The sequence below is a fragment of the Equus caballus genome, chromosome 24, assembly GCF_041296265.1.
Source record: "Equus caballus isolate H_3958 breed thoroughbred chromosome 24, TB-T2T, whole genome shotgun sequence".
Taxonomy (NCBI): Eukaryota; Metazoa; Chordata; class Mammalia; order Perissodactyla; family Equidae; genus Equus; species Equus caballus.
In genome coordinates this window covers 29280458-29299859 of record NC_091707.1, presented here as the reverse complement: position 1 = coordinate 29299859, position 19402 = coordinate 29280458, and the positions used below count along the sequence as shown (strand labels likewise).

Below are 19402 nucleotides of genomic sequence, written 5' to 3'. Positions count from 1 at the left end.
CAGTTTTTCTTTGTCTGCCAGAAGGATTGACTTTTGTAAATTCTCCCACAGAACCCTAAATAACTTTGCTTAATGAGAAGGCCCCTGGATTTTGTCAGGGTTTATCAGCCAGCCCTGCTGGTGTAGGCGTGATAAAATCTGAGTGAGAGCCATGAGAATGTGGCTTCTGACACGCTATCTAACAAGACATCATCTATATAGGGAAATCTTTGGGCATTAGAGGACAGAGACACTTACACTAAATCCTGACTCACTCTGCTTATGGGTCAATGAAATTAACATCTAAAGTTTTTGGCCTACCCGATCTCTAAATCTTCATTGTAGACATCATTTATTTCTGCTTTGAGGATGTCACAACTCAGTAGCTACAGCCACAGTGCATTTTAGCTGCGGCTGCAGAGCTTTCTGCCTCCATTGTCATAATGACATCCCTTCCCCATCCCACTTTGGAGGAGAATGAGCAACAATCAAAGAAGCATTTGATTGACTTGTTTTAATCCTAACTCTCGCTGTCCATCCTCTAAGCATTTATTAAAAGTAGGACAGAGGGAAACTCTTACTTCCTCTTGTCCATCACTTGGGCAAGAGCATTGACTCTTGGATCCTAGGGAGTCCTGTTGTATCCTCTAATCTGGCTTGTGGGGGCCTTTGTTCTTTCTATTCCAGAAAGCCATGTGTCTGTCAGCATCCCATCTTTGTCACCAAAAACTGTCAAGAAATGTGATAGGTCTGAGATTTTACCTACATGCAAGCTAACAAGTTGGCCTGCCACAGTTTTATGGATGCTGGCAGAAGATAATGAGATACTTAGTTCAGAGACAAACAACTTTGTTACTCACAACACAGCAAGGAACATGAGTGTCATGCTCTTATCAACTTAATTTACTTCAAAATCTCATGGGGGCAATGCAAAGGGGTCCTAGGGATACTGCACACATAGTGATTTTACATTGCAGCTGAGGAACTCTGAGCTTTGGGAAACTAAATCTTTTATGGTAGGCTACTAGCAAACCTGCCCAATTTTTGCCCTGGGGGAAGACATTATCTTTATTATATTGGACTGTAAACAAACCTGCCCTCTTCTCTGGAGAGTGAAATTTTATCTTCCAATTCTGTCCACTATATAAACATCCTTGAAATGATAGTCTGGAATAATATCTGTCAGCACCTCTGCATACAAGATGTACAGAAATTGAAGAGATCCACGGAGAATTGTCCACCAACAGACAAAGATTTAGAAACATAAATATAGATAAACGTATTATCTAGTTCAGTCTTCTGAGAGGGATTAGAAGCAATTATACCACAGTAGCAATGAGCACACTTAATCCTCAGATCTTGTTTTATAAATATCATTATCTGCTCAAAGAAAGCACGGATCCTTGGGAGCAACTGATAATTCCAGAACCGGGGTAGGTAAAATACAAGATGAGTCTAAAACATTTTGTGTGAAAAAGTAATGAAATGCTCAAAGAATGAAGGAGATATGTTGAAAGGACACAGAGGCCAGCTTAAAGGTGCTCCCAAGGGTCAAATCCAAGACAATTTAGCATTAAAATACATAAATAAGAGTAATGGATTATAAACCATTTAATTATATAGAAATCCATGAGTCCACACTGATATAATAAATAAATGAAATAATGGAAAGGGGGAAGCCATTTCTTATAGTAGAATGCCAAACAGTACATGTAGATGGAATTATGGTAGAAAATCATCATTTGACAATATTTATTGTAATAACTGTTTCAGTGGATGATAATCAATGAATGCTGAAATTAGTGGGTGAAAATTTGATGAAGAAAAGAGTAATTACATAGTCTTAAAGTAATTCTCCATAAGCTTCCTATTAATTATAAAGAGAAACTTAGTCACTTGTTCAGTGGAGCCATCTGTTGGACAACACTGCAAGTGTTCAAAGTTAACATAACCAGCAATAGGACCAACATCTTGTTCCTACTGATTAATATGGACTGAGATGAACATAACATCACTGTGGTAGTACTGCTTCCAAAAATAAAGCAGTACATTAACTAAAATTGATAGGTTTTCTGCAAAACAACTGTTCTGCATTCTTGTCATGAAAAGACAATGAAAGACTAAAGAACCGGTTCAGGTTAAAGGAAATTAAAAAGACACGGCAATTGAATGAAATGTATGATTCTTGATTAGAACTCAGGCGGGGAAAAAAGAAATAAAGGGCATTTAGGGAAAAGATCAATATGTCTGTGAATTAGACAATAGTATTGTATTAATATTAAAAATTCTGATTTTGATAACTATACTGTACTTATGTATAACACCTTTTCATGTATTTATGTGTCCCCATCTATCTATCTCCCTCCATTACTCCTTCTCTTCCTTTCTTTCTTCCTACTATCTTCTTTCTTTCTATTAATGTACATTAATACATACATATGTATATATATGCATATATATATATACACACACATACACACACATACCAAGAAACCAAGAGTAAGAGTGAGAGAGAGAGAGGATAAAGTGAAGGGGATACATTATAAGAAACTGGAGAAGCAGGTAAAAGGTCTATGGAAGTTCTGTGTAATCTTGCAACTTCTCTGTAAGAGCTAATTCAAACCTATGTGGAAAAAGGAAAACACTCCAATAGAATAACGGGAAAAGAGCAAGACTTTTCAGAGAAACCAAAAAGGATAACAAATAAAAAGAGCCAATAAATATATTAAAATAATCTCAACAAGATGCATAAGTGCAAAAATTCAAATTAAAATAAAATATTATTTCCCAACTATCATTTTAGTAAGGATATACGGGTGTGATGATAATTCCAGTATGGAAAAAAGACATTCTCATATAATGTTGGTAGAAGGATGATTGGTGCAAGCTCTTTGAAGTAAAATTTGGGAATATTTTTCCCAAAATTAATACATACCTACACCTTTGACCCAGAAGGTCCACTCCTAGAAATTTTATTCTCCTGAGATACTCACACTGATTCTGAATTTTCACTTAGAATTGTTTGTTGTGGGAATAAAACTTAAAACAATCAAAAGACCCATCAAGGGAAATTAAAATTTTATGAAACTTCCATAATATGAAGTATACTACTACAGATCAAAGTAGATAGCCTAAATATAATGTTAAACAAATCAAGCTGCAGATAGTTATAGAGCAGGAAGTAATACTCTTACGCTTCCCACCCTGCATCCATCTTGATCCACAGGAAACTCCAATTGTCTCAACTCCACGACCACCTCTTAATTAACATAATAGTGAATCTGAAGAGTTAGGGTTTGACCCTTTCAGAACCAACTTTATGGGCCAACACATTGAAAGCCAAGACTCCCTGGCTATTCTCTAGTCTTCTTTCGCCATCCTCCCAGAGGTAAATTATAGTCCTTATCATGAAGCAATAGGATCAGTCATACCTCTCCAGGAAAATCTGCAGGATACTAAAATCTAGATTTTGGGCAAGAGATACCAAGCTTATCTTCAGCCTCATACGTAAGCCATATTTTCTGACGCAGTTGTAGGAGGAGCACTAATGTTGGCGGTTTGGGGGTACTTGCTCAAATTAATAAAATTGGTACCAATTTGTGACTCATCTAATGATCATTTCACGTGTCCTCTGCTGGAAAGAATACAGAGAGAAAGAGTGTGCTAGTATGACTTGGGTCTCCTACCACTTATAATGTGACACAGAAAAAAATAGTGTATTTGGGTTTGTGTATGTGTTTGTGTATATTTTGCTAATTATTCACTTGTATCACAGTAGTAGGCCTACCCTTCTCTGCTGCTTTTTAATACTAGTACTGGGACTCTGCAAACTACATTTCCCAGATTCCCTTGATAGCTGCCTTCTGGATAGATTCTGCCAACTGGAGATATTAGCATGAGTTCAGAAGTTGGGAAAAGGGATTTCCTTCTTGTTTGTAGTTTCTGTTGGCATTTCTCTCTAGCAGCAAAACACAGTCTGGCTCCAACTTCCACCTTGTTTTGGTGATCCCATCACCAGCAGTGCTGTCCCACCTTAAAACTACCATCACTAGCTAGCTGTGAGCGCTGGGTGGGCAATTCCCTGTATTGATTAAATCCATGTAGTTTGAAATATTAGTATGGCTTTTGTGTTCATGACTAGACTGTGAATTTTGTACTAAGAATTTCTAGACACTTAAATAAAAAATATTTAACAATAGTTACCCTTGGGGAGTGGGACTGATAAAGATGGGGGAAAAGGAAACTTTTACTTTCCATTTTAGTCCTTCTGAATTCTGTTTTATATTTACTATAAACTGTTTTACTCCTACCATAAATTTTGCTATGCTGTCCATGATTTAGTTCATAATAATTCAGCATATATACTTAGCTGCCTTAATCAGAAGTATCAACTCCAGGGATGACTGGCTAGGACTGAACAGAAAACCCGTACTCCAGAAATGATTACTACTTGTCTTTTAGCTTTCTTTACCCTAATCAACACCAGAGGTTTTATTAATGAGCTTAGTGAATTTTAGAAACAGGTTTTCATTGTTCTACTGAGTGAGGAATAATTAGAAGATCTTTTGAACTTTTGCCAAACTCAAAGTCAAAAAATTAATATCTCATTATTTTTTTATGGGGCCAGCCCCATGACATAGTGGTTAAGTTTACCTGGCTCTGCTTCACTGGCCTGGGGTTCACAGGTTCAGATCCTAGGCAAGGACATACACTACTCATCAGCCATGCTGTGGCAGCATCCTACATACAAAATAGAGGAAGACTGGCACAGATGTTAGCTCAGGGCTAATCTTCCTCAAGCAAAAAAAAGAGGATTGGCAACAGATGTTAAGTCAGGGTGAATCTTCCTCACCAAAAAAAAAAAAAAAAGATAGATATCTCATTATTTTAATTGGTGAGTCTGAGTATCTTTTCATATGGTTCTTGGCTATTTTTTTTATTTTTAACAGTGCGTAGAAAAACTTTTTATAACTGAATAAATGTCCCTGTGTTGTATTATTACCAGAATAAAACCAAGCAAACACGCAAAAAAAAAGTCATAAACTACTATATACAATAGAGTTCTACTTTTTTGTCAAAAGAAATATAAAGAGATATACATATATATATTGATATAGATACATAGACACATTTATATTTGTACCAAGACCTTGGGCTAAATATTTGCAACTCTGATCTCATCATTTTCTTTCTCCAAGTTCTCTTACTGCACATAAAGCAACTAACCAACCCCACATTTCATAAATGCTTTATTTTGACTAAAATGTTCTATGGCAGCAGATATTTGACTCCAGGTCACCACTGGTGATAAATTAAGTAACTGTTTTGCCGCTGAATGCTATGGAGAACCAACTGCACATTCCCACCTTAGATTCTATTTCTCTGGAACAAGCTTTGGTACCAATAACTATATCATTCAGCACTCAATCAGGGTTGCAGAATCACTATCAGTGTTTTAGGATAAGGGGTCCATATAAAGAAATTAGACCTGGGCTGGCCCAGTGGCGCAGAGCTTAAGTTCACACGTTCCGCTTCGGCGGCCTGGGATTCCCCGGTTCGGATCCCAGGTGCAGAAGTGGCACTGCTTGTCAAGTCAAGCTGTGGTAGGTGTCCCACATATAAAGTAGAGGAAGATGGGCACGGATGTTAGCTCAGGGCCAGTCTTCCTCAGCAAAAAGGAGGATTGGTGGCAGATGTTAGCTCGGGGTTAATCTTCCTCAAAAAAAAAAAAAAGAAAGAAAGAAATTAGAACTTAAACAATTGTGGAGAAAGTGGGGAAGTGAAGGTCCAGAGGGGGTCCTGGTGAATCAGAGAAGGGATCATCAACCAACCAATCTGAGAAGCCACGCACATCCAGCTTCCGAAGTAGGAATATAAAGGGAAGTTGTTGCCTGTGTTCCTCTGTGTGTCTCCAGTCAAGTTTCTGGTGATAGGCCTGGGGCCACTCGATCATCTGGGACAGGAAGAAGAGTTGTCGATGGAACAGAGGAAAACAAGGACAAGCTAGAAGCCACAAGTCACCTCTGCATCTGTCCATCATCATACATAACTGCAAAAGACCTTCAAAAACTACTACTCCACTTCTGCCTTCCAAACCAAGCACACATTTTTCTTTCAGCAAAATCTAATTAGAGTCATACAGGGAGAAGGATTCTGGGAAACTCAGTTTCTAGCGTAATCAAGTTCAGCCAGATTTAGCACAGCACAATTCATGACATTACCACCACCATTACTGTAATTATCACTACTATTTTTCTAATTTCACCTGCTCTATGAGCAGTGAATTTGAAATTCAGAAATGGTTATTAACGTAGTTGGTCCGAATCTACATGCTCATTTCTGAACGCTGAATTATTATAGCAAGCTACCAGGAGTCCTAATTGTATCAGAGTCTCTGGGACTCGGGGAGGGAGACGTACTGGAAAGAACATCAACACTTAAGCCCTAAATTCAGATTCTGACAATGCTTCTTTCTAGTCATGCACTCTTAGGCAAGTCAAAGTCTTCCCTGATCCTCAGCTTCCTTATATATAAAATAGACTCAGTAGTACTTACTCTAAAAGTTACTGTGAAGATTAAATCAAATAATATAGTGAAACAAATCCACTTCACCCCACCACTAGTTAAATGATAAAGTGGACTTCAAGATTGACACTAGAATTAAATTTAACAAACCAAGAGATGATAAAGGCTGCTCTATAATTGGGGAGTGGGCATGAGGGGAGAGCTGGTTTAGAAGGAATAACTGAGAGGGGATCTTGTAGTCTGCTCAGAGATAACAGTTAATAGCTACCTGAGAAATTGATCCTGTCACTCAAATATCCTCTGGTCCAATGACAGGACACTTAAGTTATTTACTTATTCAACAAATATTTAGTGAATAATCACTACGGATGCATCATTGTACAGGGGATATAAATAGGAAAGACACAGGGGCTGGCCCGGTGGCACAGCAGTTAAGTTCGTACATTCTGCTTCAGTGGCCTGGGGTTCACTGGTTTGGATCCTGGGTGCAGACATGGCACCGCTTTGCAAGCCCATGCTGTGGCAGGCCTCCGACATATAAAGTAGAGGAAGATGGGCACGGATGTTAGCTCAGGGCCAGTCTTCCTTAGCAAAAAGGGAAGGATTGGCAGCAGATGTTAGCTCAGGGCTAATCTTCCTCAAAATAAATAAATAAAAATAAATAAATAAAATAAATAGGAAAGACACAATTCCTTCATCTAAAATCTAAGGTAAGTGGACAGATAAAATGTATAGTTTAATACAATGTGATAGAGGCACATTAGAAATCTGAGGTACCCAGATAGAAGGCAACTAAACTAGTCTCGCCTGGGGAGGCAGAAATTGTCAGGGAAGTCTGCCTGGAAGAGATAACCTCTTTACTAAGATGTAACGATAAACTGAAATTATCCAAGAAGAAAGGCTAGAAGAATAATCAGGGTACAGGGAATAAATAGAATATGCAAAGGCAAAGAATTTTAACTACTATGCCAAATGTGAGAAACTGCTTATAATTGAGTATGGCTTGATATGAACTTAGATTGTATTGAGAAGGAGAGTGAAGATAAATAAGTAAACATATAGATGAACAAGATAATTTGAGATGTAGTGATAAATTCTACAGTAAAGAAGAAAGGCCTAATGTTCAGTATTTAGTGGTTAGGAATGCCTCACTAAGGAGACAACATTTTACTTGAGATGTGAACAAGAAGTCAGGCATGTGAAGGTCTGGTAGCAGATGACCCAGTGAGTGCTTCGGCTGAAAGCAAGAACATGTAGAGAGTAGACCAGTGTGGCTGCAAAATTGGGGGGGGGGGTGGAGGGGGGAGAATGGGGGAGGGTTGGAGAGGATTGGGATGGTAGGAAGAGGGAGAGACTGTGGTAGTAGATGAGCTAAAGAGCTAAAAAGGGACCAGATCATATAGGCCCTATAGGCATCATTAAGCCTTTGGCTTTTCTTGTGAAATGGATAGCTATTGAAGGGTTTTGAGCAGGGACATAACATAATCCAATTTACACTTTTATAGCAAGAAAATGTTAGAAAGAAACATAAAGGTCAGGAAAGCCAGATCATGAATTACTGTGTGCCCTACTAAGAAATTTGGCTTTTACCTGGAGGCTAAGAGAAGACACTGATGGATTTTAAACAGGAGAGTAATAGCATAAAATTTGGATTCTAGAAAAGATAACCTGGGAACATGCGGAGGATGAATTTAAAGTGTATGAGACTATAGTCAAAGAAACCATTTAAGAGGTTCCTAAAACAATGCAGATAAGATTTCAAGGATATTAACTAAAGAAATTAATTTAAAAACAGAGAGGAAGAAATAGTTTCGATACTTAAGCACTAGGACTTACTGATTGATTGACGGAGGGAAGGCGGAAGGAAGGAAATTAGAGAGAGAGAGAGTCTGGACTATCTCCCTGGTTTTGTGCTTAAGTTGCTGGGTGTATAGAGACATGATTCACCTAAACAGAGAATAAAGTAATAGGAACAGATATTTTTTCTGAATGTCTTAACTGTAGGGACTATGAGACTAGTCAAAAGTTTCTTAGACAAATTTATCTCAAGCGCATGTCAAATTTTATTAACTTCTTAACAAACAATTCAGTTAGGTGACTAAAAAAAGAAAAGTGGACCAATTCAGAGACATTATGAAGGATTATATAGGAGAGAAACAGAATACTTACGTAGGCAGCTAACCGTTTTTTTTAAATAAAAAAAATTGAAGATTCATTTCATAAGGTCATAAAAAGATCATGTCCATATCAATTGTTACAAAAGAAGTCTGTGGAAGGATGACTTAAGACGTCAGGCAGGCAAACTCTCTCCAAAAGGAAAAAATAGCACATTTAAGAAGCTATGATAATACATCTGGGTCTGATATTGGAATAACAAGGTTACAACCCAGGAAAATTTTTTGTAAGGTCCTGGGAGCCAACTCTTTGAAACGTAAATAACCAAGGAAGTTAGTGCCCCATCTCCCTGTCACCACAGGAGTTACCCTAGGTGCCTTGCTCCAAGCCTCAAGCACGCGCTTGTTGTGGAGATGGACAAGTTTTATTTTCCCTTGAGATAAGGCAATTAACTAACACAGATGGCCACACCCAGGGTGACCTACCAAAGCAAACGGTGTTAAGTCCTCTTACACAAGAACATGCATGTAACCGATGTTATCTGCCCGGCTATGTAAAAAGGTGAGATTTCTGTATCTTTGCAATCTCATTAGCGGATTGCCTGTGACGCCCATCCCACTCTGGTTTAATGCTTACTGAATAATACAATTCTCTTTTTTTTTTTCCTTTTCTACATTTGTGGAGATTTTCTGAGAGGGCAGATTTTATTTTCAATTTTTCCTCTACAATATCATTTATCTCTCTTACCTTTACTATCCCCCACCCCCAACCCCTCCCCCAATGGTAAATTAGAACGGTAACTTCCTGCTAGCTCATCTCACACGTTGCTTTGAGGAGCGAGTAAGATAAAGCAGCACGTCGGCGTCCAGAACCACAACTCCCAGCATTCCTGGCGCGTCCAGCGCTCCCGACTTCCTCTTCCGGTCCGGGGTCCGCTGAAACCGAAAGTGTTGTGCGTTGGGCGCCCGCGCGGAGGTTGGTTCACCTCTACCTGTGTGAGTCGTAGTTGACCCTGGGAAGCAGACAAGCTGTAAAACATGAACGGAAGGGTGGATTATTTGGTCACCGAGGAAGAGATAAATCTTACCCGAGGACCCTCAGGTATGTGCGGAACAGGTCACCTCTGGGAGTAGGGTACTGGAGGGTGTAATTGCAGAGCAGACGCTTCTGGTGCTGAGCCAGATTCTTTTGGACTCCGAGCAGGCAGGCCGCAATCTCGTGGTTTCCTGCAACGCTTGTGAGCACGTAGAAGGATATATTGGCATCCATCGTTAGCCAGACACGGATCATCGGAGGGATCCACCTCGTTTTGCAGTCGATCACCACATGTATTTGTAGTTAGGAAGGGTTTCTTTGTGCTACTGTTACTAGAAAATCCTGGACAAAAGCCTGCTTTTTACCTAGAGTACCGTGAACACCCCACCCCTCCTTCCACTGCCTGCTCTATCCGTGTTCCTGTGAGAGACTTTAGTAAAAGTGGGGGCATAAGTGGTGTGAACTGTAAACGCATAGGGAGCATGAATGGTGTGAACTGTAAATGCATAGCCGTTTTCTTGCTGCTGTACCCACCTTCCTTCCTTTCATTTCTGGGAAGTTCATTTAGCGTGTCAACTAGAATGTTAAAGCAGAAAGAGAACTTAGAGATCTATTACAGGAGTTCCCCAATCTGGGTCTGCCTAAAAATTACCCGGGGTTTTTTGGTTTTGCTTTTAAAAAGTTAGTTCCTAGGTCCCATCTCTAGGAATTTGGATTCAATGCAGGGTTTTTGTTTGGTTTGTTTGTTTATTTCTTTTTTAAGCAAGTGCATCCCGTGATCCTGATACCGCCAAATCCTCACTTACCCCTCGGTCCTCTTCCCCACTGACGCTTTTCTGTCGACTGGGGTCTTTAACATTGCTGCATGCTGCCTGCTTTGGATTTTGTCGCCTTTTCTTTACAGCTGTCTAGTGTATCGATGAAGACCTTTAGCTTTGGGATTATGTAGGTCCGAGCCTGGTACCTAATCTCTCACTAGTTCTTTGATATTTATTGGCTGACTGACTTTACTGATGTTAGCCTTAGTTTCTCATCGTAAAATGTGCATGATGATAGAATACATTTCATAGAATCCTGAGAATGAAATGAATGAACCTATGTAAAACATTTAGAGCATTGCCTGATATGGTAAGTACTCTGTATGTGTTTGCTGCTTTGTTGTTACTGTAAATAGCTGAATGGCTAGATTAACATGGTAAATCCTGCTAAATATTGTTATTCCAAGAGTCTCCAATAAGTCATCAAGTACTGTGAGCTCTCTACTCTGTAAGCCTTCCATTCCTTTCTGTTCCCATCACCACTGCCTAGAACAGTCCGTCGTCTTTTCTCATCTGGAATTTTGCAATAGCTTGACCACCGCTCATGGATTATTCTTCATAAAATATGGCTTTCAGAATCATCTATACTTTTTGTCTTCTTTTGTGTTATAAAACACTGGAAGCCAACTTTATTTATGAGACTATAATTCATTGCTAATCTGCATGGTTTAGTGTCATGCTCCATATAAGCTCCTAAACTTTTGTCAAAAGCTCATTCAGTATGCCCAAGTCTCTTCGATTCTCTCTTCCTATTTTATGTAGATTTTTCCTTCTCTCACTCTTAATATTTATTGAATTTTGAGGCTAACGTGGAAAATTATTGTTAAAGCAAAATCTGTTTTTCTGTACTTTTCATTCCTGAGTACTTGTTCTTCTCAGGGGCAATTAAAACAACGGTAGTTCCTTTCCTGATGCCCGGCAAGTATTTAAAGGCATCTAATTGTTCTTCTCGTCTTGTCTCTTCCTTCTATAGCTTTAATCTCGCTAGTTATTACATTAACTCTCTTGTGATATGGTTTGAGGTTTGATTCTTGTCCCCTTGCTTAAGAATTTAATGTACTTTGACATTGTCCTTTTGCTGCAGCACCTGTAGTGTTTCCAGGATCTCCTGACAGAGCAGAGCAGAACTCTGACATTATCTTGCGCATTCTAGTCACTAAATACATTTAAAGTTCAGTATAATATCACTTCAGCTTTTTGAGTATTTGCATAATCTGTTGCTTAATGTTTGGCTCACCATTCACTAAAATTTCTGATGTTGTTGATCTTGCGGACGTGAAGTTCCTAGTGTTCTCATTTTTCTGAATCACTGGAGTTAGGACAAACTTCAAGGGACTGATGAAGAAGAATAATTATACCTAACTATTATGTTTCCCCCAAAAGTGGTTTAATTTCTGTGTTGTATGTGCATTTATTCCACATGAATGGATTTATTCACCAAGTGGCTTCTTTAATTTTCCTAAGCATTGTCCTGTCTTACTCATATAAGTTGATAAACTTAGAGTTTAGGAGAGTAGAACACAAATTTAGGATTGAACTTGGGTAAAAACAGTCATTAGAACTTTGGTTGGTTCAGTTAACAAGAAAAGGGTTCAAGTTTCTGTTTGTCACCTCCCAGAGCTAATGCCCTGATATGTGGGACTCCTAAGAAGTCACAGGGTCTAATTCAGCTTTTCTTCAGTGTGTCATCATGAAGATACACAGGTAAGAAGCGGTTATCACCACTAGAAACTTCCAATAATTTTGGTCGTCCCATAGAGATCTTTCTTTCTATAGAAGAAACATGAAAAGCTTCCAGTTCTAAGTATGTATTTCTGTTTGTAGTCAGCATTGTCACTCTTTGTCTGTATACAGCTTCCTATGCAGGGACTTGCTAGTTTAATCAGGTAACCGCAAGAATGCATATACTTTTACTTTTTTGTGCCAGTGTTCTGTCAGAGGCAAGAGTCTTAGATATTTCCAGTTTGGGGGCCCGTTTTGCAAGGCAAATGAGCCTATTCTCTCTCATCTTGCTTACTGCAAGGGAAAAAATAAAATCTTGGGGAAATTATGACAATGAAGTGAGTATCTGGGGAGGCAGAAACAGACTTGGCATGTAGCTTGGCATCTCGCTTATGCCTACTTCCTCAACTGTGTAAGGAGAGGCTTAGGCTGGATGACTTTGGAGGTTTCTTCCACTTCCAAGAGTTCATGATTCTTTGGCCCGTTCTTTGTGTTATTTTATCATTCCTGCCATTTTGGACTGAAAGTGGGTGGTCTGAAGAATCATCAGAGGCAGTGGTCACAATCTCAAATGCCTTTAGGAGTTTGAAGAGTTCACCTTTTATCCTTTATGGGACAGTATTTATCTCTTTTCTTTCTGTGGGAGTCCAGCTTGATTGCAGTCTCTAAGCCTCCCACTTTTTCCTGTATCACATTGAGAGTTCTTGATTTTGGAAAGACTCAATTACTCTAAGAAATATGACAAGAATCTAATCTAGCTTTTTTTCACTCTTAACATGTAGAGATTGTCCAAAAAGACAACCCCAGTACACATTGGGTATTAGGATTAGGATTCCTTCTTCAGGACTGAGGCCTCAATGGGGTTCAGGAAGTTGCTCCTGGTATACTGTCTAAAAAGGGAAAAGAATCTGTGTTTTTCTACTTTCTTTAAAGCAGTTGCAGAGGATAATGGGTTGGTACAATGTTTTAATAATGAGTAATTAAGGAAGTATTATCTTTCTGGCACTGTGCTAGTTACTTTGTATACTACCTCCCGGTATGATAGCCATGTCTAAGGACTTGACTGCCAAGCTTTCACCTGACCTTTATTTTGTTATATCATGGCTTATTCCCAGAAGGATTTGAGACATCTTAAATGATTAAGACAATCTACAATGGAAAGTTTTTGATTTTTTACCTTTAACAACTTATTTTCTTTAACCCTAAAGATCCAAAATATTTCAGTATGTAATCAATTTCAGCAAGTAATCACTATCAAAAAAAAAAATTTTTTTTTGACTTCTTGTTATGCCGTTTTATTTTTGGTTTTTTTGATCATCCCCCCCCCCCAAATTATTATTTTTTTATTGAGGCTATGATAGTTTACAACATTGTGAAATTTCAGTTGTACATTATCATTTGTCAGTCACCATATAGGTGCATCACTTCACCCTTTGTGCCCACCCCCTGACCCCCCTTCTCCCTGGTAACCACTAAATAGTTCTCTTTGTCCATGTGTTTGTTTATTTTCCACGTATGAGTGAAATCATAAAGTGTTTGTCTTTCTCTGTCTGGTTTATTTCACTTAACATAATACCCTCAAGGTCCATCCATGTTGTTGTGAATGGGACAATTTTGTCATTTTTTATGGCTTAGAAGTATTCCATTGTATATATATACTGTATCTCCTTTATCCAGTCATCAGTCAGTGGGCACTTGGGTTGCTTCCACATCTTGGCTATTCTGAATAATGCTGCAGTGAACATAGGGGTGCATAAGTCACTCTGTCTGGATTGTTGATTTCAGGTTCTTTGGCTAGACACCCAGTAGTGGGATAGCTGGGTCGTATGGTATTTCTGTTTTTAGTCTTTTGAGAAATCTCCATACTGTTTTCCATAGTGGCTGCATCAGTTTGCATTCCACAATGGAAAGTTTTTACAGTTTGCTGTTGGTAGAGCTAAGGGCATATCAAAGTGAGAATCTAAAAACAAGAAACACCGTTAAGTCCAAGCATTTAAGCCCCTACAGACCTGTCATGTGATTTGCATTTAACCCTGAGACTGTTGCTAACAGTTTTCTGATCTGTTCCATCATGTACTAAATAGATCTGACATTAAAGTGCTGTATCCTTGCCCTCTTTTCTCTTGATAAATGAAGCCTAGTCCTCATGGAATCTCTGTTCTAATGGAGACATGACATTCACATGTAAAAAGTTAAATCAGTGCAAAGGTGTAGATGGTTAAGGTCTAGGATGAGCATGTATGTAGTGGGAGGGCAAAGAAAGTGTGGAGGAGGGTGTGTTAATCTGACCCTCTGCTGGGAAAGTTCAAAGACTGGAGGCATGATAAGGGCCAGACTGATCAATTACAAGAAGGTGGAACTTATGTTGGTCTTATGGACAGGCTTTAGGCTAATACTAGGAACAGGGACAGGTATGACCTAAGCAGTAATAGAGAAAAGAAAAATAAAGCATATTCTGAGGTCAGTGAGTAAACCAGCCTGGATAAAGGAAGCGTCATTTAGGAGAGTTAAGGGAGATGAGGTTGCTGAGGTAGGTAGAGACTGGGTTATGAAAAGTTCTCAATGCCAGTGTGGAAACTTAGCCTTTCTCTAAGGTTCCCTCTTGATTCCTTCCACTTCCTATGCGTTGGTTAAGACTCAATTCAAGAGTCTCCTCCTCCAGGTGACTTACCTAGGCTTCCTTGCCTAGGCTAGATGCCCCCTTATTATAAATATCATACTCCACTTACTGAGTGCCTGTCATGATTTCTCAAACTAAGCACTTTATTTCATCTATTCCCAAGCAGGAACAGATGAAATGGTTATTGTACATTTTTCAAATGAGAAAACCTTGACTCTTATGTCACACAACTCTTGTAAGTGGCAGAGTTAAGAATTGGCTCCAACTCTGTGTGACTTAAAAATTGAGGTTCTGAACCATCATACAAAGTTTTTTTCCTCCTTGTGCTCCCACAGGGCTCTCTGCATGCCCTAGCTTACTGTTTTTTTCTATGTTTGGTTCCTTACTTGTGTCTCTTCCTCCCTCTACTTCACTCTGAGCTCTTCTGATTCAAAGGATATGTATTTCATCTCTTGTTTCCTGGTGCATGACACAAAGTGGTCAGTACAAGTTGATGAAATGACTTAGGCAGGCTGATGAATATCAGAAAAATATGATAGAATGTTAAGAGAACTAGTACCATGGTCTGTTTCAGCTTTCAAAAAGTGATTAACAAGGTTCTCCACTAAATACAATTTAAGAGAGAAGGAATGAATTTGGACATAATGTGTTATAATGGGTAGGAAACTGACTAAGATACAAGAAACAAGGAGATGGAATAGATGGAAAACCACATAGAGCGAGAAGAATATATGGTACCAGTCTCTGAAGATTGCTTCAAGGATCTGTCTTAAAGATTTTTTTCAAGACAGTTCTTAATAACTGTAAAGTAAAATGTCTAGGAATTACTTTGGAGAAGTAGAAAGGCAAGTTGATAGATGCTCAACTGTAGAAACATTTTGTAAAGCCATTTGACTAGGCAGCCAAGTAGCCAGTGACTGTATTTGAATAAATATGAAATTATTTATTGAGGAGAAAATCTATACTTAGATGATAGAATCAAAAGAAACTCTTGGTTTCAGGAGACTCAGAAACAAAGGGAAACTGTTTGTAGAAATATCATTTAGTGTTTACTGTGTGCCTACACTATGATTAGGAATCATGGATACTAGAATAAAGAATAAGAAATGATCCCTATTTTTAAGAATTTTGCAGTTCAGTAGGAAGATAATTATGAAAGGCATGTGCTAAAGTACCCTCAGGATGTACAATAACCAAAGAGCTATGGACCATCATAAGATATGTTCTGTTGCTTGTGAAGTCAGACTCAATGGACCATTTCAGATAAAAGACCCAGTGATTAAGAGCCAGAATGCCTGAGTTCCTAGCTGTGTGACCTTGGGCAAGTTACCTCATTTGTAGGCCTCAATTTCCTTAGCTATAAAGTGAGAGTATTAATAGGACCTACTCATAGAGTTGTTGTGAGAATTAAATGCATTTGTTTTTTGTTTGTTTTGCAAATAATTTTATGGTGTTGACTCTGTACCAGGTACTGTTCTAAGCAATTTACCAAAAGATAACTTATTTAGGGGCCGGCCTAGTGGTGCAGTGGTTAAGTTTGCACGTTCTGCTTCGGTGGCCTGTGGTTTGCTGGTTTGGATCCCAGGTGTGGACCTACCCACCACTTGTCAAGCCATGCTGTGGCAGGCATCCCGCATATAAAGTAGAGGAAGATGGGCATAGATGTTAGCTCAGGGCCAGTCTTCCTCAGCAAAAAAGAGGAGGATTGGCGGGGGATGTTAGCTCGGGGCTAATCTTCCTCAAAAAAAAAAGATAACTTATTTAATTCATTTAAAGTGCTTAAATGGTGCCTGTTATTACTGCTGCTATGCAGAGAATAGCTTTAGTGGGGCAAGGGTTGAGTCATCTAAGAAAAGCAGGGTAACCTGTGTCATGGGAATTTTAAGGATGTTGGGTTTCCTCTTTTATATTTTCCTTCTTTTCTTTTGTGCCTTCTTTTTCGAGTTATGAAAAAGCCTCCCTAGAGGCTCACAGAGACATTTTTAACCTTACTAGATTTCCCCAGGCCTAGAGATATTAGGAATTCCTGGCTTAGGTGTTATTTCCAAAGGCATTAATAGTCACTTGACACCAACTGAATTCTGTATATGTACTAGGTACTATATGGGCACAGGAGACATAAAACAAATAAAAGCCCTATCTGTGCATGGATGTTATAGCAGCTTTATTCATAATTGAACTAATTATTGCAGTAGGATAAAGAGGAAATTAAACAAGTCATTTCAGTGAAGTATGTTTCCAGGCAAAGGGAGGAAGACATCAAAGGCATGGAGATATGGAACAGCTGTGTGTGGAAGGGTGAAAAGCAGGGAGGTAGGACTTATTAATTTTTTTAAATTAAGACTATTTATTTAGAGCAGTTTTAGTTTCACAGCAAAATTGAGAGGAAGGGACAGAGATTTCCCATATGCACCTCATCCCCACATATGCATAGCCTTCCCCGTTATCACCATCCCCTACCAGAGTGGTGCATTTGTTACAGTTGATGAACCTACACATTGAATCACCCAAAGTCCATAGTTTACATTAGTTCACTCTTGGTGTTGTACATTCTATGGGAATGGACAAATGTATAATGACATGTATCTACCATTATGGTATCATACAGAGTATTTTCACTACCCTAGGTTCTCTGTGCTCTGCCTAAACATCCCTCCCTATCCGCCAACCCTAGTAACTACTGAGCTTTTTACCGTCTCCATAGTTTTGCCTTTTCCAGAATGTCATATAGTTGGAATCATATAGTACGTAGCCTTTCCAGATTGCCTTCTTTCACTTAGTAATGTGCATTTAAGATTCCTCCACATCCTTTCATAGCTTGATAGATCCTTTCTTTTTAGTACTGAATAATATTCCATTCTCTGGACATACTACAGTTTATTTATTCATTTGCCTACTGAAGGACATCTTGGCCACTACTGTGTTTTGGCAGTTATGGATAAAGCTGCTATAAATAGGTGTGCACAGATTTTTGTGTGGACTTAAATTTTCAATTCCTTTGGGTAATTAGCAAGGAATGTGATTGCCAGATCATATGGTAAGAGCATGTTTAGTTTTGTAAGGAAATGCCAAACTGTGTTCCAACATGGCTGTACCATTTTGCATTCCCACCAGCAATGACTGAGAGTTCCTGTTGCTCCACAGCCTCGTCAGCGTTTGGTGTTGTCAGTGTTCTAGATCTAATAGGTTTGTGGTGGTGTCCCATTGTTCTTTTAATTTGCAGTTCCCTGATGACATATGACGTGGAGCATCTTTTCATGTGCTTATTTGATATCTGCTTTGGTGAAGGCGATTATTAAATTTTGTTGTTACTCTATAGTGCAAAGTAGGGAGTGTCCAAAATGGCCAGATAGGTAGATTATGGGGATTTTAAGTTTAAACTTTGTCTTCTAGGTCAGCATTTTCTAGTTTTTTGTTTGTTTGTTTGTTTTACTCTAAACTCCCAGTCACATTAACATTTAATCTTTTTTTAAAAAAAGATTGGCACCTGAGCTAACAACTGTTGCCAATCTTTTTTTTTCCTTCTTCTCCTCCCCAAAGTCCCCCAGTACATAGTTGTATATTCTAATTGTGCCTCTGGTTGTGCTTTGTGGGATGCCACCTCAGCGTGGCCTGATGAGCGGTGCCGTGTCCACACCAGGATCTGAACTGGCAAAACCCTGGGCCGCCAAAGTGGAGTGCGCGAACTTAACCGCTGAGCCATGGGGCTGGCCCCAACATTTAGTCTTGAGTCTATGCTTAGGATTAAAAAAATTGTTTTATCATATTTGCATAGAAAAGGTACTTTGTAAGAAGTAGGGTAACCAAATTTTCTTGCCTAATTACCACCAAATAATTGGTGCTTCAAGTAACTTTCTTTTTTTTGGCTAATCATAAAAGTCAGTTATAGATGCTTAGAATGCTTGCATTTTTGCACTTAAGAATTGCCAGGTTTGTTTTTTAATCAACTTTATTGTGGTATGATTGACATCCAATAAAGTGCATCCATTTTAAGTAAAGTTCTAAGAAGTTGACAAATACACATTTCTGTAATTATGATTTATCACTTCAGAAAATTCTCTCTGTATAGGCCTACAGTCAACCCTACGCTCCAGGCGACCACTGATCTTATTTCTAACGCTGTAGATTAGTTTTTCCTGTTATAGAATGTCATAGAAATGGAGTCATATAGTATGTATTAGGCTTCTTTCATTCATCTGTGCTTTTCTTTTTTGTCTCTGAGTAGTGTTTCATTGTATAAATATACCACAGTGTGATAATCCATTCACCTATTAATGGATATTTGGATTTTTTCTAGGTTTTGACTATTATAAATAAAGCTGCTATGAGTATTCATATACAGGTCTTTGTGTGGACATGTTTATGTTTATCTTGGTTAAATACCTAATAACTAGGAGTGGGTTTTATGCTAAGTTTTATGATAAATGTATGTTTAGGTTTAAAAGAAACTGCCAAACTGTTTTCCGAAGTATTTATTCCAGTTTACACTTCTACCGTAATGTAGGACAGTCCCAGTTGTTTCACTTTCTTGCCAACGTTTGATGTTGTCATTCTTTTTTATTTTAGCCATTTTGGGGTTGTAGAGTGG

The 19402-nt window shown here is 38.6% G+C and overlaps 1 protein-coding gene across 1 annotated transcript in view; it reads left to right on the top strand.

Annotated features, from left to right (window-relative positions):
* The first annotated feature begins 9632 nt into the window (after positions 1–9632).
* SYNJ2BP (synaptojanin 2 binding protein) overlaps positions 9633–19402 on the top strand; it is a 36924-nt gene continuing 27154 nt past the window's right edge. The window contains 1 exon segment of the mRNA NM_001242552.1: positions 9633–9720. Within this exon segment, the coding sequence (NP_001229481.1) occupies positions 9657–9720 (64 nt within the window). The 5' untranslated portion in view covers positions 9633–9656.